This window comes from Sciurus carolinensis, chromosome 1 (assembly GCF_902686445.1).
Source record: "Sciurus carolinensis chromosome 1, mSciCar1.2, whole genome shotgun sequence".
NCBI classification, from domain to species: Eukaryota; Metazoa; Chordata; class Mammalia; order Rodentia; family Sciuridae; genus Sciurus; species Sciurus carolinensis.
In genome coordinates, this window is record NC_062213.1 from 91,686,285 (window position 1) to 91,712,368 (window position 26,084).

At 34.8% G+C, this 26,084-nt stretch overlaps 1 protein-coding gene across 1 annotated transcript; it reads right to left on the bottom strand.

Moving 5' to 3' along the window:
- Positions 1-11,975: 11,975 nt before the first annotated feature.
- On the bottom strand, positions 11,976-16,034 carry LOC124992612 (T-cell surface glycoprotein CD1b-like). Its single transcript, XM_047563637.1, has 6 exons — positions 15,931-16,034; positions 15,372-15,638; positions 14,147-14,425; positions 13,747-14,025; positions 13,374-13,467; positions 11,976-12,213 (listed from the first exon to the last, which is right to left on the bottom strand). Exons 1-6 carry the CDS (start codon positions 15,989-15,991, stop codon positions 12,159-12,161), a joined length of 1,035 nt encoding a protein of 344 aa, XP_047419593.1. The 5' UTR covers positions 15,992-16,034; the 3' UTR covers positions 11,976-12,158.
- Between the last annotated feature and the right edge of the window lie 10,050 nt (positions 16,035-26,084).

Below are 26,084 nucleotides of genomic sequence, written 5' to 3' on the forward strand. Positions count from 1 at the left end.
CCTAGATGGGGAACTTCCAGACTGGCAGACTGAGGAACTTGGCTAATCCTCCTTTCCCGAAATAGTGAAAAAACTAGACACAAAAGCAATCACACTGAGGCTCTGTAAAGGAATCAAAGTGATACAATAAATTGAGAATGTTTGTTTTTGAAAAACATTGAACCTGAGTAAGCACAATTATAAGAACATCTCCTGCAAGTTTGTAGTGGATTCTCCAACCAAAACAAAAATCTGCTGACAAATGGTGGAAGCCTTAGCAGCTCAAAGTGCTTGAGCACAACCTCTGACAAATTATAAGACCACAAATCTATGTTGACACGTGCAGAAATGTTGATCTGTAAGAAATCAGGTTAAAAAGAAAAAAAGGAATCTCTTTTTAAATTAAGAGACAATAGCAACTTCAGATTGTGGTGGTGTCACCTTATAAAACATTAATGAAGGAGACACACTAAATACACCCAAGGATGCACAGACCTATCACTATAACTATGGAGCAATCATATTATGTGATCCTAAATATATTTCTCAGCAACAATAAAAGAGGTGTTAAAAGAAAGAGGGAAGCAGGATAATATACAGGTAGAAGAAAAAGAAGTCAATAGAAACTGCCTTTGACATCGCCCAGAATGATGACAAAGCTCCTATGAAGTACATTCAAAAACAAAGCCCATGTTTAAGATTAAAGGACATTGTGAAAACGGTACATTTTAAAAAGAGCCAGAAGAGAAAAATTAGAAATTTCCCAAGACAAAGAAATAACAAAAATTTCAGGGTATGGTAAAGCTAACTGCTTTGATTACACTTTTTATACAAGTAGCGAATTATCACACTATACCCCATAAATATGTACAAATATCTTATGTTAATAAAAAACAAACTAAATGGAAATTCTGAAGTGGGATGGTCCAATAACTTTCTTCCAGGATACAAGATAAATATTCCAAAATTAACTATATTCTTATCTAGTAACAATACATCTTTGCAAAAGTGAAATTAGGGAACTGATTTAATTCACATAAGCTTAAAATAATAAAATACATAAGAAGTTCAATGAAAAATATGTAAGATGTGTATGCTGAAAACTATAAAAGATAAGTTAAAGATCTAAATAAACAGAAAATATATCCTGTATTAATAATAGCAAGAGGTTTTAAGTAAATGAAAGGAACAAATTAACAAAATTTAACACTTGTATTTATTTTATATCTTTATATATTATAAATAATTCATCATAAATTCACTTTCATTTTACATGATTTTATGCCAATAAAGATTTTTTGTTTTCTTCTTTCGTTCCTTTAATTTTATTTTACTGCTGGATATCACTTTCAATAAATAGACTCAATGGGAAATTCTGCCATAGTATTCCTATATTTATTTAGTATGTAAATTTTTTTCTGTCTACCCATATAACTAAATTCTTTCAGGTTTCCAGGGTTAATTTGTTGTATTAATAAATCATATTATCTTCTAATAATGATGATTTCTCCTTTCTTTATGCCCCTTATTATTATTTACTGACTGACAAGAACACTCCTGTTTTCTTCCTAAATTTAATGTTAATCTTCATTTTAATATTTAAGAATATTTACCATAATTTAGGTTAAAGATATATAAGGAATATCCTTTTTATTCCAGAGAATTAAAGTAATTTTCTCCATCAATAGGTTATTTCTATTGAGGACTTTATAAGTTATGTATGGAAATAATCAGATGGTTTATTTCTTCCTTTTAATTCTTTACATAGGCAACTATGTTAATGGATTTTTCTAATGTTCAATTATTCTTGCATATCTGCTTTTTACCAGAAGTATGTGATACATCTGAATTTAATATACATAAATTCATAAATGAAATTAGATAATAGCTATTGGGTGTCAGGCTTATTTGTTTGCTTGATCTTTATTTCTGTGCTTTGCTTATCTTCCAGGAGTTTTGTCAGGTTTTTGAATTTTCATGTGAGATTGATTCTTGTCTCATACAGTGACTTCAACTATAGCATTCAACTCTCTGAAACTGTCCATCACAGAAGAACCTAGGATCTTTTGAATTAGTTATAACATTGACTTCAGGATCAATTTTTTGTAAACTGCTATATATTTAGGGTTCTTTCCTTCTTTGGGTGTCATTTTCATTCTTTTTAATTTTCAATAAAATTTTCATCTCATTTTGATTTCAAGTCACCAATATAAAGCTGTACAAAGTTATTTCATGAATTACTCATTACTGCATCCATTAAAAGTCACTTTTAAAATCTCAATGTATAAGCATTATATTTATCCATCATTCTACAGTTTACTTTCATATTTTATTAACTTTTTTAAAAATACAATTTATTTTATTGTATTCTATTGTAGAATAAAATTGTTTTTGAAGAATGAAATTGTGGCATTTGCCAGTAAATGGACGGAACTGGAGAAAATTGTGCTAAGTGAAACAAGCCAGTCCCCAAAATCCAAAGGCAAAATGTTCTCTCTGATATATGGATGCTAACTCACAACAAGGGAGAGAAAGATTAGAAGTTCATTGGACTAGACAAAGGGGAATGAAGGGAAGGGAGGGAGGATGGGAGTAGAAAAGACAGTAGAATGAAACGGGTATATCTTTCCTATCCTTATAATATTGAGTACATAACCAGTATACCTTTGCATCATATACAACCACAATAATGGAATCATAATTGGAACAAGTTATACTTTTTCAATATATGTATAATATGTCAAAATATACTCTACTGTCATGTGTATATAAAAAGAATAAATTAAATAAATAAATACAACTTATGATTATTTGGTAGCTTCTGTTACATGATTGACTTAATCCATTCAAGTAATATTGCATTTATACTTGTTTTCTTTCTTCTACAATTTTTAATCTACTCCATGTTTCCTTTACTTTTTTTTTGAGGTGAGTGTCCAGATTATTTATGTGCAACATTTCTCATTTCCTACAAATTATTTTAAAATTTTAAATTGCTATCCAACTCTACCTTGATTGTATAAAACCATTATAATCTGTAGACATGACTAGATATTCAAGAGAATATATATACTAAACTACAAAATGCAATATAGTAAAAATATTGAAATGACATAAACAAAACATCAATGCTACAAATAACTATAGTGATTAAAAAAATTAAGATCACTTACAAAATAAAACAAAAAAATTACAAGAAATTGTACTGTCATATGGGTGAAGATAACCACCACTTGCTAGTTTTCAATTTTGAGATTATAGAATTCACACTTTTATGCCAAGAACTAAGCAAAATAGAAAGAAATAATCTCTGCTAACAAACCAACAATAATTAACAAAATCATTAATGAGGTTTCTTCTTAACTAAAATCATGCAGAAGATAAATTCCAAAAGGAAAAATGTCTAACATTAACTTTCACTTTTGGAACATTACATGGTACAATTATTTCTTCCTTGTTTGGCCATATTGCATCATTGCCTACCCACATTTTTTACTAACTATACTAGTGTGGAACAGAACATTTTCAAAACAAAATTCCCCCTCCTACCTATTCTTTGGGCCCTCCCAGTCTCCTTCACAGATCCCCTTGTGTTCCCCAAACTGGAAAATTCTCTAGAACCACATTACAAGATGTGGCTTTGGACAGATCACTCTTCCTAAATAAGGAAATAATGGAGGAAAAATCACTTACAATTGATTTAAAATAGTATATTTTAGTACATTTGTAAGAATGTAAGAAAATGTTCCTTCTGATACTAACTTCTTCATACAATTCAACTAAGATTTTTGTTTCTCTTTTGTCTTATTCCCATGAAAGATGAACATTGCTTAGGTACTTCTTTTCTGGTTTGTGTCTATTTACATTCCTTTAATATTAATGCATATGTATTTTTTTCCTTTTCAGCTTTACTGAGGTACATTTGGCAAATAAAATCAAATATAATTAATGTATACAGCATAATGTTTTGATATATGTATACACTATGAAATGATCACCACGAACCACAGTAACTAACATTTCCAACACCTAACAGCTATCTATTATTCTTTTTTTTTTTTTGAGATGAGAACATTTAAAATTTGCTCTATTAGCAAAGTTTAAGTATAAGATATAGCATTGTCAATTATGCCAAACATTAGATACCCAGAACTTACCTTACATAACCAACATCTCTTAATTTTCACCTTCTCCCAACCCCTGGAAACCACCATGTTTCCTTGAGTTGGACATTTTAGATTCCACATATAAGTGGGATCATGTAGTATTTTTGTGTTTCTGGATTGTTTCACTTTGTTTAATGCCCTTAAGGTTCATCTGAGTTGGTACAAATGGCACAATTTTCTTCTTTCTTAAGGCTGAAAAATATTCCATTCTATATAAGGGCATTATGTATTTATGTATGTATAGCTCTCATACTTTCTATTCATCCATTATTGAATGTTAAAACTACTTTTTATCTTGACTTTTGTGAATAATCCAACAATGAGCATCATAGTGCTGATATGTCTTTGCGATAGTGATTTTATTTCCTTCAGATACATATTCAGAAGTGGCACTTCTATTTTTACTTCTTTGAGAAAACTTCATACTGTTTTCCACAATGGTTGCACCAAGTTACATTCTTAACAACAATGTACAAGTTTTCTCTCTTCCCCTCATAACCAACATCTTTATCTTTTTTGTCTTCTTGAAAATAGTGGGTTTTTTTTCAGTACTAGGTATTGAACCCATGGGTGTGATACCACTGAGCTGCATCCTCACCCCATTTTTATTTTGTATTTGCGATCTCACTAATTTAAAACTGGCCTTAAACTTGAAATCCTTCTGTCTCAGACTCCTGAGACACTAGAATTACAGGAGTATTCCACCTTGCCAGGCTGATAATAGTCATTCTATTGGGCAGGGATGATATCTCATTAAATAAACAAATTCAGTGAGGATGCAGGGTACAAAATCAACATACAAAAATCAGTAGTGTTTCTATATATAAAGAATGCACTATCCAAATAGGAAATTAAGTGAACAACTCCTTTTATAGCCCCAACAAAAGGAACAAAATACCTAGGAATAAACTTAACTAAAGAAGGAGGACTGAAAATTATCAAACTTAGATGAAAACAATTCAGATAGACAAATGAAACAGCATCCCATGTTCATGAACTGGAAGAATTAATTTTGTTAAAATGTCGTTTTCCTAAGTGATCTACAGTTTTAATGTAATAGAGAAACCAATAATGAGTTCACATGTTTATGGTTAGCTGATTTTTGACAAGAGTGCCAAGAATTTGCAATGGGAAAAGAGAATCATCTCCTCAACAAATGGTAATCAGAACACTGCACCTCTGTATGCAAAAGAAATAAATTCATCTCTTATCTCACACTAGATAAAAATGTCAATTCAAAATGGATTGAAGACTTAAGTGGAAAAACTAAAACAACAAAACTACCAGAATTAAACTTCGGGGAGAAATCTTTTACCAGTTACTGTTGAAAAGTACTGTCTTATGGTAGTGCTGTCTCATAGATCTACTTACATGATTGAAATGTCCTGTTCTGTGATGACCAGTACAGAATTGAATTGAATTCAATTAGGAAAAATACGTTTTCAGCATTTAAGCTCAAAATGATAACTTTTTTTTAATTGTAAACAAATGGGATACATGTTGTTTCTCTATTTGTACATGGAATAAAGGCATACCATTTGTGTAATCATAAATTTACATAGGGTAATGTTGTTTGATTCATTCTGTTATTTTTTCCCTTCCCCTCACCCCTCCCACCCCTCTTTTCCCTCTATACAGTCCTTCCTTCCTCCATTCTTGCCCCCCTCCCTAACCCTAACCCTAACCCTAATCCTAACACTAACCCCTCCCACCCCCCATTATGTGTCATCATCCGCTTATCAGCGAGATCATTCGTCCTTTGGTTTTTTGAGATTGGCTTATCTCACTTAGCATGATATTCTCCAATTTCATCCATTTGCCTGCAAATGCCATAATTTTATCATTCTTTATGGTGGAGTAATAGTCCATTGTATATATATACCACAGTTTCTTTATCCATTCATCAATTGAAGGACATCTAGGTTGGTTCCACAATCTGGCTATTGTGAATTGAGCAGCTATGAACATTGATGTGGCTGTATCTCTGTAGTATGCTGATTTTAAGTCCTTTGGGTTTAGGCTGAGGCATGGGATAGCTGGGTCAAATGGTGGTTCCATTCCAAGCTTTCTGGGGAATCTCCATACTGCTTCCAGAGTGGCTACACTAATTTGCAACCCCACCAGCAATGTATGAGTGTACCTTTTTCCCCACATCCTCGCCAACACCTATTGTTGCTTGTGTCCTTGATAATCACCATTCTAATTGGGGTGAGATGGAATCTTAGGGTAGTTTTGATTTGCATTTCTCTTATTACTAGAGATGTTGAACATTTTTTCATATATCTGTTGATTGCTTGTACATCTTCTTCTGTGAAGTGTCTGTTCATTTCCTTAGCCCATTTGTTGATTGGGTTATTTGTATTCTTGGTGTAGAGTTTTTTGAGTTCTTTATATATTCCGGAAATTAGTGCTCTATCTGAAGTATGAGTGGCCAAGATTTTCTCCCACTCTGTAGGCTCTCTCTTCACATGACTGATAGTTTCCTTTGCTGAGAGAAAGCTTTTTAGTTTGAATCTATCCCAGTTGTTGATTCTTGCTTTTATTTCTTGTGCTATGGGAGTCCTGTTGAGGAAGTCTGATCCTAAGCCGACATGTTGAAGATTTGGACCTACTTTTTCTTCTGTAAGATGCAGGGTCTTTTGAATTTTTATCCACATTATCTTGATTTATTATGATACATATGCATCCGACCCACAAAGCAGCCAGGCCATCCCCTTATATATAAATCTTCAAGATAGACACTGCTCAAGGAGGGGACCCAACACACCTGCACAGTGACAGACTGCTTCATCTGAGGACTCTGAAGGGTCCATCACAATATCCTACTCTTTTCCATCCACACTACCCGCCCTGTGACACTTTATATTCAATGACTAAAGATCATAGTTCCTTTATTCCTTGCACTATTAGTGAAGTACACTAGAGGATGCAGTTACTATCACATAAAGCTGGCTTCTCATTACCGTGAGTACCACTGCTCCACTCAATTGTGCCAAGACAGGTGGCACAATTCAAGAGGTTCATGAAGCTACCCAGTGTGAAATATTTCATTGACAGATTTACTACTGAATTTCAGCTTTTAAATTTCTCATACCTGGTTAATTGAACATGATGTACTTCTCTTTGTGGTTTAAATTTTCCTTTCTATTTCTTCCACTCCAGGGTTTTTATTTGCATTGTTCTGAATTTATATCTTAGAATACATCTCTGTAGCCTAAGTGCCACTTCATGTGGCATGTAAGTGTGTTGGTCACATTATCAGTTAATATACATTAGAAATTCCTGACCTCTCTTTCCTGATCTCTCTTTCTCTCTGTCTCTATATCTCTCTTCACTTTCTTCTCTCTTCTCTTCCCCCTCTCTTTTGTTTAGACTTACTACTTTTTAATTTCTTTAAATTTTAGAATAATTTTAGATTTCAAGAAATGGCATAAAGAGAATATATAGATTTGCCCTATACCTCTCACCAAGTTTCTGCTAAGATTATATCTCCAATACCTGGTAAATTTGTTAAAACTAAGACATTAACATTAGCATCTGCTCCAAGTTTCCATTTAGTTTGTTTCTCTTTAGTCCTCTCTGATCTGAGTTTCTCCTCTTCAGTTTTCATGACCTTGATAATTGCAAACAGTATTGGTCAGATGTTGTATAATGTCCATCATTTTAGGTTAGTCTGATGTTTCTTTCACAGTTGTCTTGGGGTGTGGGATGGAAGGGAGAATACCATATGCCTACTCTCTCATCTGTCACCTCATAAGCCCGTGACACCCATGACTTATCACTGGTGATGTTAAACTTGATCACTTGGTGAAGGTTCTAGATGCTAGGTTAATTCGCTATAAAGTTGTTATTTTTCCCTTTCCATATTCTTCTTGATGGAAGTGGACACAAAAGCCGGCCCACATTAAACTTCATGTCTTGGGTTAGGGAGTATCCACATATAATATTTGGATTTCTGTAATAAGATTGTAGTCTTCTTTTCTAATTTTTAATGTATTCATGATTTATTTGTATTTGGGAGGACTAATGTATATTTATTTTCTACTTTGGATTTTTCCTGGGTTTTATAAAATCTGTAAGTTACCTTTTCACCTCGCCCTATCAGTGACATCTCCAGGTTCTGTTTATCCATTTCCCTAACTTTCTCATGCACACTCATTCCCCAAGTCTTGACCTGACTTCAAGCTCTACAGGCATCTCTATCCCTGTTTTAATATATGTGAGAAACTTTCTACAGGAATTAAAATAATACTAACTAAGTCATCTTGTCTATGTAGGTATAACTAGGACGGGAAGCCCAATTCCAGGATTTTTTGCATCCACATCTGTGAAATGAAAACTTCACAGAGTCATTGTGATGATCAAGTGAGGAAATCAGTAAAAATCACAGAAAAAACATTTAACAAACACAAGCTCCTATATCACTAGAACTGCTACTACTCATCACAAATGAGATCAATAACTTGAGGAAACAACGATGTCAGCCTTGTAATATGTAATGTACCGAAGGTGCTGATGTCATGCACTGATCAGTTTCATCTGCCTTTTTGATGACTAAGTCTTTAAACTTTCAAAGTCTTGATCCTAATAAATTTTAGTTTTTGCAGGATAACCCACCAAATTTTACAAAAGTATTTTGTTTGACTTAAATAATAGTTGTATTACTTATGGAGTACAATGAATCATTTCAATACATAAATGCATTTTGGAATTTTAAAATTACATTAATTAATTTATTGATGGGCTGGGGTTGTAGCTCAGTGGTGGAGCACTTGCTACTGAGGTACTGGGTTTGTAAAATAAAGGTATTGTATCAATCTACAATTAAAAATATTTTAAAAAGAAAAAATTAATACAATCGTAATATATCCATCGCCTCACTCACATATGTGTAGTTTTTTTTTTTTTTTTTTTCTTGTTTTTTCTGTTCCCTATTGGGGATTGAACCCAGGGACATTTTTTAGCCCTATGTTATTGACTTACAATAACCCTTAAAATTTCGCATTTGGCCATGGTGATTGATATTATTTAGGGAAAACAATCTTGCTGAGTACAACTAGTAAAGATAGACTTTGAAAACTACCATCTATTTAGAAATATCTAAGAGTCATCAAGACAGTGAGGTCCATGATCTAAGAAAGAAAAGGAGAGAAATCCTGAGAGGTAAGCCTGGCATCTGGAATCACATTTCTTCATCTAAGGTGTCTATGAATTCCAGATGCATAGCTCAGAGGGGAGAGACTGAGCAGAACATTCCACAGAGCCATGGGGCCCAGGAGACAAACACTAGAATTTGGAGCCTGTGTATTGGAAGACACACAGCAGTAAATACCTCCAGTATGAGGTTGCATACTCATACTGGATGTTTTAGACCCTAAAAACCTTACATCCTCAATCCCTATGCTCTAGGAATAAAGTGAATCATGAGTAGGAAAAATAAATAGAGCAGACCTAATAAGTGAATAAAATCCAAATTTGAATAATTTCACTCCCTGATCTGATAAAAAGCAATAAGCATTGCGAGTCTCAAACCCTATAAGTCTGAATAATTGAAAGGGCAAATAAATCAAAATAAATATTTACTCTTTGCTGTATTTAAAATTTATTTATATTTTTAAATTAATGTACGACAAAAATTTAAATATCTAGTAACCATAACACATAGTCAGATGAAGGATAAATGGAATTAAATTGTTCTGTCACTGAGCTAACAGGAAGTCAAGAAGCACTAGAATATTAATTTCTATTAAAATTTAATGTGTAGGATTATGTAAAACTTGCTAAGATGATCAATTAAAAAATGTTAAAAGATCATAAAATCAATAAACCAAGAAATGAGAAAATGCTGTAGTTGAAAATACTTAATCCAGTTGGGTGTGTTGGCATACACCTGTAATCCCAGAGGCTCGGGAGGCTGAGGCAGGAGGAAGTCAATTTTAAAGCCAGCCTCAGCAATTTAGCAAGGCCCATAAGCAACTCAGCTCTCTAATAAAATACACTAAAAGGGGCTGGAGATGTGGCTCAGTAGTTAAGTACCCCTGGGTTTGATTTCCAGTACAAAAAAAAACAAAACAACAACAACAAAAAAAAAACCTTAAACCAAAATAGGCAGAACACAAGGGAGGGAGAAAAGGAACAGAAAAAGAGGGAAACAATCACAAAATGGTAGATGGTAAGATAGTTTATTTATTTATACAAAATGAGAATTGAACCCAAGGGCACTTAACCACTGACTCACATCCTTAGCCCCCTTATTTATTTATTTATTTATTTACTTGTTTAGACAGAGTCTCACTTTCACCAAGTTAAGTTGCTGAGTCTGGTCTTGATCTTGCAATCATCCTGCTTCAGCCCCCTAGTCACTGTGACTACATGTGTGCAACCCCTTCAGACCAGAGTATAGTATATTTAAAACCAAATATATCAGTTCATGAATAGTCTAAATAATTAAAAGTAAAAAATTGTCAAAGTGACTAGAAAGCAATATACCTACATTATACACGTGAGAGTGAGATATCTACACAGTGAAATATCACACATGTAATTAAACCAAAGATTTAGAAATTAAAGAGATGGAAAAATATATTCTACAAAAACACTAGGAACCTGGTATGCAACACTAATTTTAGATAGTCACCTTATAGGCAAACAAGCATTATTACAGATGAACCAATAAATTCATCACAAGGAACATAGAACATTTCTAACATGTGGGCATGTGATGATGCATTCTCTAAGTTATAAAGCAAAAATATGGCACATAAAGAGATATTTAAAATGCTCAATTTGGTGCAGAATTTTTAATTAACTTCTGTGAACAATAAAAAATCACTAAGATTTAAACATTTTAATAAATAGGACCTAATGACACATTTAGAATTCAAAACTTTTAAAATAGAAAAATATACATTCTTGCATCACAATCACAAGGCCCTGAGTTCAATCCCCAGCACCACAAAAAAAAAAAAAAATCAAAAAACAAACAACAAAAAAAATTCTTTTCAAGTAAATATGGAACATTCATTGTCAAAACAATGTTTGTGAAGCAACATAAAATTCTGATATCTAAAAGCATATGAAATGTTTCCCCAACACAATCAAATTAAGTTAAAAACTAATGATTAAAATGCAACTAATTAAAATTCCCCCATCTAGAAATTCTGAAATACACATTTTGAATACCTAATGTGTCCAAAAGCAGACATTAGAAGACACTTGGAACTGACAAAGGTAGCGCAGCACATGAAACTTTCCGATTTGCACTAAAGCCTTGCTTCAAGGAAATCTTTAGCATTAAAGCTCATATGAGAAAATAATGGCTGAAAATAAGTAACTTAAGCAAGAGCATCAAGAAATTAGAAAAAAAAATTATGAAAGCACATTAAACCCAAGGAATGTAGGAGGACAAAAATAACAAAGAAAATGATGAGATCATAGAAACAATCCACAATGCCGAAAGTTAGTTCTGTGAAAACTTTATGAGTTGATACACCCTTGCTCAGAATAAGAGAAAAAAAGAACAACAGTTAGAGTTAGCTGGGAGTGTGACTCAGCAGTGGGTACTTGCCCAGCGTGCACAAGGCTCTGAGTAGTTCAATTCCCAGAACCACACACACACACACACACACACACACACACACACACACAAATAGAGAATGAGAAAAAAATTTCAATACCAGATAAAACGGTAAATAATTATTAATACAGTAATAATAAAAAGAGATGAACAGGCTGTTAGCAATAAATTAGGCACATTGAATAACTTGTACAAAATACTTGAAAAACACAATTTACCAAACTTACATAATTACAAGAAGTGTGAAATATATACCTAATAAATGATGAAATCTACCACTGATACCATCTTAAAATAGACAGTTTTTGATTATTTTCAATTGTGATTATCTTCGAAGCTACAAGAACTATTATTTGTTTAAAATCAATGATTACTGGATGAAATGTCACCAGATTGACTGCTGAGCTAACATCTGAAATTTCTGACTTCTCAGGACTTTATTCCAAATGGGAGAGAAGACACGATGAGGGTCGACAGATTTCCTGGTAAGACCTGTCAAAAGAATGACCAAAAACTAGCTCTACAAAAGTTATGGACATAGCCACATTCATTGTTCAAAATGACAGTTATTTTTTTTAATTAAACTTAAAATTTTATTTCAGAACATACGATGAATGTAAATGAAAATTGCAGATCTGAGAGCAGATTATTTGCAATGCATGCAAAGCCAATGGTTATTAACTAGAATATACAAAGTACTGCAAATCAATTTTTAAAAAGAAATAATTATATTTACTAAATAATGTTATATTTTATTCACCCAGGGCTTCTCTAAATACCTGAATCAGAAGAAAATAATTTTTAGACTTTTAAATCCAGTAAAGATGTTTCTTAAACATCAATTAATGTTAGTATCCAATTTTTAGAAACATTAAGAATCAATCTGACTGACAGAATATGGAAATTGAGTATCTTTTTATTATGTTCAAATGTGAGAAAAATGTTTATTTTAATTGAAGCGGACATACATCCTTCCTGCCAGAAGATTTATTGGGGACATAAACATATCTTACATATGTTGTGGCTAACTTAATTGAAAGTGACAGTTATTTTAATATTATTATTCACAAGAACAAAATGTGGAAGTAGCCCAACTATAAATAAATGGATAAACAAAATGTGGATTATTATACATGCAATGAGATATCACTTCCTCCCTCAAGAAGAAAGGACACTCCGACACCTACCACAGCATGGGTGAAACTTGAGGACATATTGCTAAGTGAAAAGGGCCAGCCACGAAAAGACAAGTATTGCAGGAAGCTGTGTACATGAGGCACAGAGAAAATAGAAACTCACAGAGACAGAAGGTAGACTGGTTACAGGACCTTGAGAAGGGAGGGAATAGTGAGTTTTTGCTTTTTTGTTGATGTTGTTTTGAAGAGAAGTGAGTTTCCATTTTGCAGGAGGAAAAGATCCTGGAGATGGCTACTGGTAATTGTGCAAGTGGACTTAAAAAAATGGTAAAGATGGTAAGTTTTATGTTATATGAATATTACTACATTTTTTTTTTAACTAGCTCCACACAGAAGACGAGAGTTAAGAGGAACGTTCTGATAGAAAGATGGAGGCAAATGTGCTCTATATAGAGTAAATGGTGGAAAGAATGAGAGGGTACAGGGAAAAGAAAAATGAAGAAAATAAAAACTTACCAATGCCGAAAAAACCATAATACAAGACCCAATGAAATGATCAAACAGAACACTATAACTGCCAAAATGATCACAACGATGGATATGGAGCGTCCTGCCAGTTGAAAGAGGATATGGGATGTTAATTCAAAAGTCAGACCATCATCTCCCGGTTTTCCTTCACCCAGCTACAGCTACCATGTACTTCATTCTCTGCATGTTCTTACCTCCTCCTCCTCCTCCTACTCCTCTTCTCCCTCCCTTTCTCTACCTCTTTCTCTTTCTCTTCTTCTTCCTCTCCCCCTCCCTCCCCATCACACCATCTTTCTACCGTCCCTCTATTCTTGAGCACCATCTCCCCCTATCTCCCATCTGGGACCCAACCCTTTCTCACCCCAGTAGAGGACGAGGTCCTGCCCTCCTAGGCTGCTGTGCTTCACCCTGCAGGCTAGGCCAGCTGCCTCCCCAGCTGCCACATCCAGGGTTGCTCTGAGATACCACGTCCCATCAGCGTTGGGCAGGAAGTCACCTCTCTGAGTGCCCTGCTGCTCCTGCTCACCCCGCATCCACATCACCCACACGGGCTGTGGGTAGAATCCAGAGACATGGCACACCAGCAGCAGACGGCCAGGTCCAGGACTGGAACCACTGGACAGCCAGGCCTTGGGCTTCACTGGGACAGGAAGGGGCAGGGATGGTGTCACATTATGACACTAACCGATAGCACAGTGACTGAGAAACCCACCAGTTTGGGCCTAGAAGAGGTGGTGGATAATGAAACAAAAGAGACTAACCTTGTCTCTGCAGATCTGCCTTCCCCGCTTCCAGAACACCCAGGAGATACCGGGGGCAGGTTTCATACAGCAGCTTCTCCACAATTTGGAAGATGTCTCCATATGGTCTGAGCAGTGTGCATACTAGCTGTGCCCTGCTGCCACCTTCTGGGGCAGGCACACATGAAGAATTCCTGAAGCTCACAAAATCCCGTCCTCCTAAAGCTCCCCTCAAGAAGCTCAGGATGGCTCCCCCAGAGTGCAGCTCACAGCCTGCTATGCCCTGGATCTCAAAGGGGTCTGTGCAGAAGGAAAACAGAGAAAAGTTATAAACAATAAACAAGGAATAAAGAGAGGTGAGAAGCACCCAGGTTTGGGATTTGGGTGAGGATAAAAGTCTGCAATATGAAAACCTAAACATCAAAGGTCGAATGTTTTCTCTGCTCTGCGAATGCTGACCCATAATGGGGAAGTGGGGAATGAAGGGACTTTGGATTGTGCAGAGGGAAGTGAGGGGAGGGGAGGGGATATGGGAATGGGAAGGATGGTGAAATAGATGGACATTATTACCCTATATACATGTATGATTACACTACCACTGGTGTGACTCTGCATCATGTTCAGCCAGAGGAAGGAGAAGTTGTGCTCCATTTGTGTACAATGTGTCTAAATGCACTCTACTGCCAGGGATAACTAATTAGAACAAATTTTATAAATTAATATAAAAGTCTGGAATATGATGAAATGAACCAAAATAGTTATACCATTTAGACACTTCCAGAAAGTAGAGCAATGGAGAGAGGGTTGCCTGTCATAAATGGATCAAGAGCATGGTAAAGTGCATGGTGGGTAAGAGGGTAAAGGTGAGGTACCGGACAAGGAAGGATGCAATGCAGTCACCAGCACAGCATTCTAGAGGGAATCAGAGGGTCATGTGGACAGAAGGCTGAACGAATGGATAAAAGGAGGAGTCACAATGTAGGTCACTCAAGCACCTGGTAGCAAAGTAAGGATCAAGTTAAACCAGGGGCTGATCACAAAGCAGTCTTCAACTATGACAAATGCAGAAGCAGCCAGAGTTGAGGACACTTTGTGGATGTGTGGAGTCATAGAGGGAGCCTACTCTACAGAAGACTGTGCTCACATCTGGTAAAGAAGGGGAAAGAAGAAAGGACCAGAGGGAGCATTTCTCTCACAAGAGAAAACTAGTAACTGAGAATCCCCGAGGTCTGAGGATTGGACTTACATTCCAACTGGAACTCACTGACATGGGCCTGCATTTCTCGAGTGAACGAAAAGTCATAGACCCGAAATAGCTCCACCAAATCAGATATCTCTGCATCACTGAAATTGCCCTTAGACCAGGGCTTCAGGAATATGGCGGTGCCTGTGTCACTGTTCCAACCATGAATCTGCAGATCATCCAGCCAGCCTGAGCCTCGATGTCGTGTCCAGGTGCTATTGGCAAAGGATGTGATTTGGATGATATAGAATGAGGTCGGATGCTGGGAGGCTGTGAAAAAAGGAAAAAAAACATGGTGAAAAGATAGGGAGAAGCAGTAGGGAAAGAGAAATCATGCATATTGAAAAGATGCAGGAAATAAGATCCCAGGGTCTGCAGAAACATAACAACTGACACATCTGAGAGCCTCAGGACCTCAGGCTGAGTCCCACCTCCACATAATGGAAGACATCTAGAGTCAAGAGGGGGTAGGTCCTCAGAGGCCAGGTGCACCTGGGCAAGTGCAGCCTGCTTTCAGGGAGACCCTCTGCACCAGATCAGGAGCTGACTCAACTAGGCTTACCTTCCTGATTGTCACCACCTGGGAAGAGAACTGCTAGCAATACAAGTAGCAGGAGCAGCATTCCACTGACAGAGGACTTCTGACTTTCGGCTGATGTTTGATCTCTCATTTCAGAAACCCTTTCTCTCAACACTCTGCAGTGACTTCCTCTCTTTCAACTGACAAATCTCTTCCTCATACAAATTGTGTACCAGATAATTAAAGGTGCCTCCTACTGTCCTGGGGACTCATACTTCACTTCTTATTTCCCCTGAAACCCTGACTTCTAAACTTTCTCTTACCTCCCTGACTTCCTTTGTATGACCTCAAAAAAGTCCCTGTGTGATTTTGAAAAAATCATTTAACCTCCCTGAACCTTATATACACATTATTAAATAAGAGTGTAATACTAAATAATTGCTCAGTTTCCTATCTGTGAGGATTCCTTTGGTTCATCTACTCAGTTCATCCCCTTCCCTAACTCTCCTGTTTCTCTGACATTGCTGTTAACCCTTCTCAATATTCTCTGTGTCTCCTTTTTTTTAACTGACCCTCACTGTCTGGTATCCCTGACCTCATATTCAAATCTGGTTCTGTCTCTGTGTGTGCATGTGTGTGTGTGTGTTCGTCTGTGTTAACATTCACCTATGTAAACTCAAAACATTTTAGACATCACCTACATCCCAGAATCAAACATGATAAATGCTCCAATTTACAATCCAAACAAACTTATCGACTACATGCAATTTTTGAGGGTAAAAATGGCATTTGTTACTGATACTACTTTCTTCAAGTTCCCTCCTGACCTTTCAAGTAACAAACGTTCATGAGACAAGCAGAACTCTAGGATCTATGCTAGTCTTCCACTAAAGCCAAAGATAACTTTTTTGATAACATTCTATAAGCAGTAGAATCTTCCTCTTTTGCAGTAACTCACAATCTCTGTCTATATTTAGCAGTTTCATATCACCATATAAGTCATTACTACAGGTAGAAATAACCAGTCACTTTTTCATCAATATATCTTACATGTTTGTTCTGAGATGTTAACTCCTATTTTCTCTTTGCAGGTCTTTGAAAAGTCTTGTCAATATGCTTAAAACATACTTCATTTAAGGATAATTTTTGGAATTTTCACCAAAAAAGGAAAAAAAAACAAATTTGCATACATTTTTGCATCATCTTGTAGAAATATGTTGATAAACAATTCCAAGAATAAAGGGTTGTCTATTTTTAACTGATTTTTCTGTGCAAAATAAATCATAGAGCTTTCTCTGTTTCTGAAAATATAAGGCTAACAAAAATAGAAAGAACAACTTTCATCCACAAATACCACTGCCTAATAGGAAGTCACAACTGCTTTCCAAATGTCACACTCAAATACATAACCTAATCTAATCCTCTATTTAGATAATAGACACAGACAACAGCGTGGAGGTAACATCAGCTGTCTTTCACATAAGCATTATTTTTTTCTATGTAAGACTTTCATTTTGGGTATAACACCCAAGGTTCAGCTTACTCCATGTACTACAGTTTTACTTACATGAGTAGAGCTTAGAAACACAGTGGTGAAACCTAAGAGGTGTGCAGACACATGGAATAGATCCCCGCTTCTACACCACCACCATCCAAGAGGAAGCAGCAACACTTGACCCCAGAGGATCCCTTGGGTATCAGCACTAGTGCGTGCAAGGTCTGTGCACACTCAGAGATGCACTGAGAAGCAAGAGGAACCAGAGACAGGGAGGTTCTCAGAGTTCTGTTCCCTGTATCAGGGAGCTGTTAGAATTCTCTTCACGGGTCAGCACTTGCCTGTCCAAGCCACTGTCATTCCACTGTTACTTCACTGTGAATGTCAGTTTGATTTTAAACTTGGCTTGAGATACCAGGACCAGAATGATACTGGCCAAAGGAGCACTCAGCACTTCAGTTTACACAGGCTACTGCACGTGGTACATGAGGGTCTTCTCTCCAAGAGTGACCCTATTGCCAAACCAAACCCGAGAATGAACAAATATTTCAAAATTTTCACTCTTTACTCTCCTAATCAAGGGAGTCTAGGACATTGGGTAATACTTACATTAACACACACACAAAAATGTGAGAATAATAATTAAATGTGAAAAGTCATTGCTCTTTCCTCAGAATCTCCAACAGTAAAGATCTTAAAATCCTGCTCTACAAGAAGGAAAAATGCCTTGGATCCAAAGTAAAACTTATGCAGATCTGAAGCCAATAAAGGGCCTTCCATAGAATTGCAATGCAGATGCATAAGTGATCTGGTGTCTGAGGTTCCTTCTACAGACTGGGCAGTAAGCATGGCATCTAAGAAAGCTAAATTAACAACAAATGATTCATGAGATAACATTTTTAAAAAAATAGTTTGTGAATTAAACCAAATAATAATATTCAACAACACGACATGCATGCTTTCAATGCATGCTTTTAACATGTTAGTTTATAACAGGGATATTTTAGTCTCCTCATTCATTTATGTGCCAATTCATTTACTTATGCATTCAACTGAGATTTATTGAGTAACTTATATATACACCTGTACCAGTTCTGCAACACCCCTTCTGCTTCTCACCTCATCTCAAACTCGAGAGTTCTCAGACTCTTTTTTTATTTCAAAAGCTCTTTGGTTTAATCTTTTAACAGCTTTATTAAAGTAAAACTGATATATGAAGAACTGTACATGTTTAATGCATATAATTTGATGAGTTTAGACATAAAATTTCTCAAAAAACCTCTTAGAGCTAATTGAACAAATACAGTAAAATCATAAAATGCAAAATCAATATACAATAATCAGTTGCCTTTCTATATACCAATAAGAAATCAAGTGAAAAGGAAATTAAGAAAGTTATCCCATTTACAATAGCATGAAAAAGAATAAAATAATTAAGCATAAACTTAACCATTGAGGTGCAAGACTGGTACACTGAAAAATATAAGACATTGATGATGGAAATTAAAAGAGACACAGATAAGTGAAAAAAATGTCCCATGTTTCAGGATTGGAAAATCTGATATTGTTAAAATATACATACTACCCAAAGCAATTTTCAGATTTTTTTTTTGTTAAATTGATGTTATCCCCATCAAAATTCCAATGGCATTTAAAAAATGAACTGGAATTGGAAAATATCCTAAAATTTTCCATGAAACCACAAAAGAATAACCAAAGTGCTGTGGAGAAGAAAGAATAAAATAGAGACCTCACACTTTCTGATTTCAAAATATAAAGATTCAGTAATTATAGGTACTGGATAAGTCAATTAGCCTAATTTAATCATTCTCAAATGTGTACATGTTGCACAGTTATATGATTATGTAAATGCATATAATTATTTTCAGTTGTAAATTAAAAATTAAAATTAAACAGTATGGCACTGGCATAAGAACAGATATACATATCCAAGGAACAGAAGAGTAAGTTCAGAAACAAACCTACATGTATACCATCAGCTGATCATTGACAAAAGAGTTGCCCAGCATCCAGGGATTTTACAAGTTGGAAGGAACTGAACAGGTTGTCAGTTATGGGCCCTGTATTCAGTGATAATGTGCCTGCCTCCCATTTAATTGGACACAGAGAGGTTTAAATATTTCTGACACAAACTAATTATCAAACCCAAAGCCGTCTGGACTAAAGGGCCATTGTTGCTGTTTTATAACCTGACCTCATTCTTGTAATTTACTTTCCTTTTAGCTGAATTTTATTCTTTTCAAGAGTTTATAGTGAGATCCCTCTCTCTGAATATGTATACTTGGATAACAGATTACCCAGATTTCAAATTTTGGTGCTACTTTCTATTTTATAGTTTATAGAATCTACATCTGCTGATGAGGAAACTTCTGTAAATTGTGATTATTTTATTTTAAAGGCATTTTATTTTTCCTTAGTTCCCAAGACACATTTTGAAATAAATTTTATTGTGTATGTCTAAGGAATACAATGTGATATGATAGAACACATATAACAGTCAAAAGGATACTATAGTGAAGCAAATTAACATATCCATCATTTCACAGTGTCCCACTTAGAAATAGCTAAAATTTACTCATTTATTATGAACCCATATACAGTGTAATTTTATCATCTTTTACTCCGTGTGAGTTCATTTCAATGTGTTTAGAAAATTTTATACATACTGCTTTGAGCAAAGTGTTTTCAATCTGTGTAATTGTAACTTTTTAAAATCTAAATTAAAAATCACAAATATTATCTATTAAACAAATATTTTCTGCCTTCCATTCTTTTCTTATTGGACATTTATGGGTCAGATTCTGGAGCTTTACAATATAGTATATATATATATATATATATATATATATATACACACACACACACACACATATGTATAATAATTGTTTATCCATTTTAAAAAAATTTTTACAGACTGCATTTTGATTCATTGTACACAAATGGGGTACATCATTTTGTTTCTATGGTTGTGCATGATGTAGATTCATATACTTCATGTAATCATACATATACATAGGGTAATGATGTCTGTCTCAGTCCACCATTCATACCCCCCTCCCTCTCATTTCCCTCTACGTAATCTAAAATTCCTCCATTCATTTTTAAAAATCATTTTCTCTCTATTTCTAATTGGTTCCACTTTAATACTCCTCAGTTCTCTATGTCCCTTTATTGTTACCAGGATAGAATACACCTTATCTGTTGCATTTTCTTCTAATTTGAAGGATTATATTTCCCATTCCCATGTCTTACACCAGTTATTTTTTTATATCAATTGAATTTTATTTTGTTTCCATCTACTTTTGTTCCACACATTTTCTTCTCTTACATATGAGGAAAAATATATTGCAGGTTCTATCACGTTTCCTAAAACTTAATATCTGAGAATCAGAGAAGTTAAACGAATAGAAATTGAATCTTTAATTTGAACTAATTTCGTGCTATTTTTCCTTCTTCATCAAAAAACAATTACCAATCCCGTGCTTTGGCTTGGTCTCCTCCATGGCATCATTCAAAGCTGTGAGTCAGTGTGCCCCAGGAATTTCTAAACAAACTCAAATGTCTGTCACAGGAAAAGGGGGAAATAAATTTCAAACTTGTAGGCACTCAGCAGTGCTCACCACCACAAGTCTTTCTCAGGGGTTTGAAGAACTATTAGGAAATGAACACCCGCATCCAAGAGATGCATAGAAGGATTAAAGAACAATTATTCTTTACCCCAGTAATCTCATCAAACTCGCTGAGTATTCACTTCTGCCTTGCTGTCCACAAAACCGAAATATTCTCCTTATTTTGCATACCATTATATATAAGGGAATTCTAAAAACAACTACAGTAATACAATGCAGACAATATAGAAATGCAACTTCTAATTTGAATAAACTTTCATGTCTGATTCTAAAGTTCAAAAATTAAAGTGACAAAAATATAAATTATAAAATAAAATCTTGAAATGAACCCCAAATGGATTACAATTCAATCACATTATCTTGTCTTTATGAATTATAACCCCATACAAAAATATTGAAGCTGGTCACATGCCTGTAATCCCAGCAGCTTGGGAAGCTGAGGCAAGAGGATCTCAATTTCAAAGTCAGCCTCAGCAATTTATCCAGGCCCTAAGCAACTTAGCAAGATCCTGTCTCTAAATAAAACATAAACATATTTTTTTAAAGTTTTTTTAAAATGTTGAACACAAATTAGAGAGCAAAAAACCAAAACCAAACCAAACAAAAACCTAATATCTTTCCTCAACTTAATACTATATTCATATTCTCAACTAATGTGTTCTCCAAGTTTGATTAGATTTGATCTCTTCAGAACCTGCCACCTATAGATTTTTCTATTGGGGGAGTTTTCCATTGAAATTACAGAGTTATTGAGTTATTCCAAAACCTGCAATGTCTAATTGAAATAAAGTAATCATGAGTGTTCCTCACTTTTTAAACTAATTCATTGAATCTGTATAGCACTTTTCGTAGTATGGCCAATATTAATTTTTCCTATCCAAGAACATGGGAGATCTTTCCATCTCTTCTAAGGTTTTCTTTAATTTCTTTCTTTAGTGTTCTGTAGTTCTCATTGTAGAGGTCTTTCACCTCTTTTGTTAGATTGATTCCCAAGTATTTTATTCTTTTGAGGCTATTGTGAATGAGGTAGTTTTCCTAACTTCTCTTTCTGAGGATTCATCACTTATGAATAAAAATGGATTAGACTTATGAGCATTGATCTTATATCCTACTACTTTACTGAATTCACTTATGAGTTCTAAAAGTTTTCTGGTGGAACTTCTCGGTTCCTCTAAATATATAATCATGTCATCAGCAAATAGGGATAGTTTGAGTTCTTTTCCTATTTGTATCCATTTAATTTCTTTGGTCTGTCTAATTGCTCTGGCTAGAGTTTCAAGGACAATGTTGAATAGAAGTGGTGAAAGAGGGCATCCCTGCCTTGTTCCAGTTTTTAGGGGGAATGCTTCCACTTTTTCACCATTTAGAATGATATTGTCCATGGGCTTAGCATAGATAGCCTTTACAATGTTAAGGAATGTTCCCACTATCCCTATTTTTTCTAGTGTTTTGAACATAAAGGGGTGTTGTATTTTATCAAATGCTTTTTCTGCATCTATCAAAAGAATGAAAAGACCAGTCCCACACCCATCAAAATTTTAAACAAGTTTAAAATATGAAAACAGTAATCTAGTCAAAATCATACTACCAGAAGAGAATATTTGGCATTGCTAAAGACCATGTCAGAAACTGAGTTGTGAGTTTTGTCTGGTGGTGAGGAACTCCCTGTCAATCTGAATGTAGTGATTGCCAGAGGCTGGAAAGGGCAGGGTAAAACAATACATAGGTTTGGTAAACAGGTACCATATTGCCCAAAGTGATCAGCAGATTCAAAGAAGTTCCTATTAAAATCCCAATGACATTCTTCATAGAAATATACAACATAATTTTATAATTCTGGTGGAACCACAAAAGATACAGAATAACCAAAGCAATTCTAAGAAAGAAAAACAAAGTCAGAATCATCACATTTCTGAATTAAAATCATACTACAAAGCTACAAAAATCAAAGCAGTGTGATAATTGTGTAAATTCAGAATAGAAAGCCCAAAATCAACCCAACATATATGGTTAACTAATTTTTGTAATTGGAAGACAATGGGGAAAGCACAGTCTCTTTAATAAATAATGCTGGGGAAAAAATTGTCCACTTTAAATACCAAAACTTGCTGGGTCACTTTTACATGGTAGAAATATTTTTCCTGGTTATATATTGCCCAGTTGCTGTTCTTTGTTTATTTTGAATTCTTCATCTGCTTTAGACTAAGAATAAGTTAAATTTATGTACTAAGGGAATTAGGTATGGAGTTAGAAAAGGTCAGGATACTGAGGTTGCAACAGGTAGAAAACAGAAAAGTCAGTTTTTGCATGTAGAGAACAAAAGAAACTCCATTTTATGTATGATTATCAAAATGTATAAACGCATTCTACTGTCATGTACAACAAATTAAAACAAATAAAAAATTTAAAATAAAAGAATAAAATTTAATTATGCTCATTTAAAAAAAGAAACTCATGTAACGGTCATTAAATATTGTTGGAAAATGTGTATATAATTGAATAAAAATGCAATAATAATTGGATAATAAAAATTCATTTTAGTATAGTTTAATTGACAGTTGTGCCCAGTTTAGAAGTACATTGTTGTGAAAACGATCTCCAGAATTGTATCTTGCAAATCTAAACTTTAAATTCATTATGCAAGTCCTTACCCTGGGAGATTGAAAATTGACCACATATAAATCAACATCTGAATTGCTTATTAGCTTGTGTTTGCAAGATTTGAAGACAGAGTAAGCATCAAGCTCCTAAAATTAAGAGGAGACACAGAATTTTTCCCCTCCATTCCATCTCTACCTTGATTGTCATTAATAATTGAGTAGGCTTGAAATATCTATTAACTGGAAGAGTTTGTTATTTCATTTTTGAGCCAAAAGGAAGAAAAACATTTAAGCCATCAGAATTTAGTTTTGTATTTGTACTAAAGCAGGAAGAGAATAGATTTTTACAAGTTGTGTTTCCCTTGTTGTTAAAAATATCAACTGTCCTTAAATCTACTTGTAAATATTGGAGAACTTGTATTGTTCTAAAAAAATGCAACCTAATTTCACTTTCTCTTTATGTTAATAATATAATGATAAAAATAAGATCTGTAATGAAAGAAATCCTTACTTTAGAACAAGCAAAACAAAACAAAAAAATTCACATTCATTATCACATTCAACATTTGCAAAAATCCTTTGAAGAGGAAACCATCAATAGCTTTGTTTTACAGTGATGAAACTGAGCTACCTAGGTGTCACAATTGAAAAGGGACAGAGGGAGATTTGGGCCTTGGTTGGTTTGTTGTACTATCATGTCTGTACTCCTAAACCCCAGACCGTGATGGCTAATAGTTGTACTTCTTCAAAACATTAAATTTAAGTAAATTACTTTTAAAATTTTATTTTGTGATGCTAAAATATATTCCCCTAGAGACATGGAGTCAAATTGTAGTGCTTTAAATTCATTTCAAACAGTCCCTGTCTCTGTGGAATGTCACGAACTCAAGGGGAAGTGGTCATGCTCAATTTACATTCTGCTTACAAGATTTAGGAATTGATTTTTTGTTGATTTGATTCTAATTTTACAAAATATTCATGGAGTAGGACTTCCAGAATGGCAGAGGAAAGAACAGGTATCCTTTCTCAAAAACTCAGCGATAAAACAGGATACAATTCTCAAATAAAACATCTCAGAATTTAGAAAGGAGTGAGGGCATACAACAAATTGAGAAAAACTTGCTTAAAAATAACTACCAGAGCCTTCATAAGAAAAATGGTCACTTAACACAGTCACATCCCTTCCCTGACTGGATGATAGATACATCCAGCTGAGGACAAGCAGTCTTGCTGCACAGGAAGGACAGACTCAATTTGGAACTACATAGAAAGGCCCCATGCTCAAAGAGCTTGTAGAAACAATAGCCACAGTGGTAAAAACCAAAGGTCAACATCACAGCTGCCAGAGGCTGCAGTACTAGACAAGGAAAAGAACAGACCAGGCATCTGGTAAGATGCCAGGAAAAGAATGGACCAAAGACATCAGGGAGAGGAGACAAACGGTGGACTCTGATCAGCTCCAGCTCTGATCTTGTTTCTGGAGATCTGGAAGGCTGCACGTATACAACCAAAAAGGAAGAGTCATCTGCCCTTCCTGATCAAACAGAAAACCTTGCATGAAGAGAAAGCACAGTCCAGGACAGATCTGTCAACTACTCAAGTGGTATGTGTCCTAACCACACAGGCTTCCTCAGCAAAAGGTAGAAGTCTTACTAGTTTAAGGTGTTAGGCACAGTCTCTGACAAATCATGGCCTACCACTGAGCTGGGCAGAATTAGGAGTGGCTCCTAGGAGCCTAGGTTAATAACCGAAAAAAAGAAGTAAGAATGGGGGAGAGGGAGGGAGAAATGAGTAAAGGAGGGATGAAAAAATTACATAGATAAGAAAAAAAGACTGATTAGAGACATCAGTGTCTATCAACCACATAACCAGAAGAATCTACAAGATTACTCCAAGCAAGTAACTTAGAAATAAAAATATAAAACAAACAAACAAACAAGAACCAAACAAAAAACATGAAAAAGTATGCATTAGGCACTAGGATGGTTCCCCAAACACTGCAAAAGAAAAATTTTTTTTAAATAGAGAGAGAAGAAAAACCACCACAAAAAGTGACTTCTCCAAAGAATCTGTTACTAGAAAAGAAAAAAAAAAAAAATCACCAAAGAGCAGATGGATTAAAAAAATTAAATGCATGGAGTTCTATTAGCATTTCCAAGGAATTGGTTATTGATATACTCAGTAACCTGAGTACCTATAACCATAAGCTCAATGGAAACAAATCTCATACAAAGTATGCTTACAATTTATTCCAATCTGAAGCAACTTAGAAAATACAAATCTGAGCTTAAAATGCATAAAGCAGATCAGAAGTTGCAAATTGGTGGGTTCAGGGTGGTTTTGATTACAAATGGGTGTGAGAAGTTATAGAATTCTATACCTTATTTGCAGTCTTGTTTACATGGGCAAATATATTTGTCTAAATAAATAAAATTGTGCACTTAAAATACA

Excerpts from the sequence above, each read along its gene's own strand:
- LOC124992612 (XM_047563637.1), bottom strand. The coding sequence starts at position 15,991 with ATGCTGCTCCTGCTACTTGTATTGCTAGCAGTTCTCTTCCCAGGTGGT. Across the intron at positions 14,026-14,146 it reads GGCAGATCTGCAGAGACAAG|TGAAGCCCAAGGCCTGGCTG; the intron begins GTTAGTCTCTTT and ends TTCCTGTCCCAG. Across the intron at positions 13,468-13,746 it reads GGACCTCGTCCTCTACTGGG|GACGCTCCATATCCATCGTT; the intron begins GTGAGAAAGGGT and ends TTCAACTGGCAG.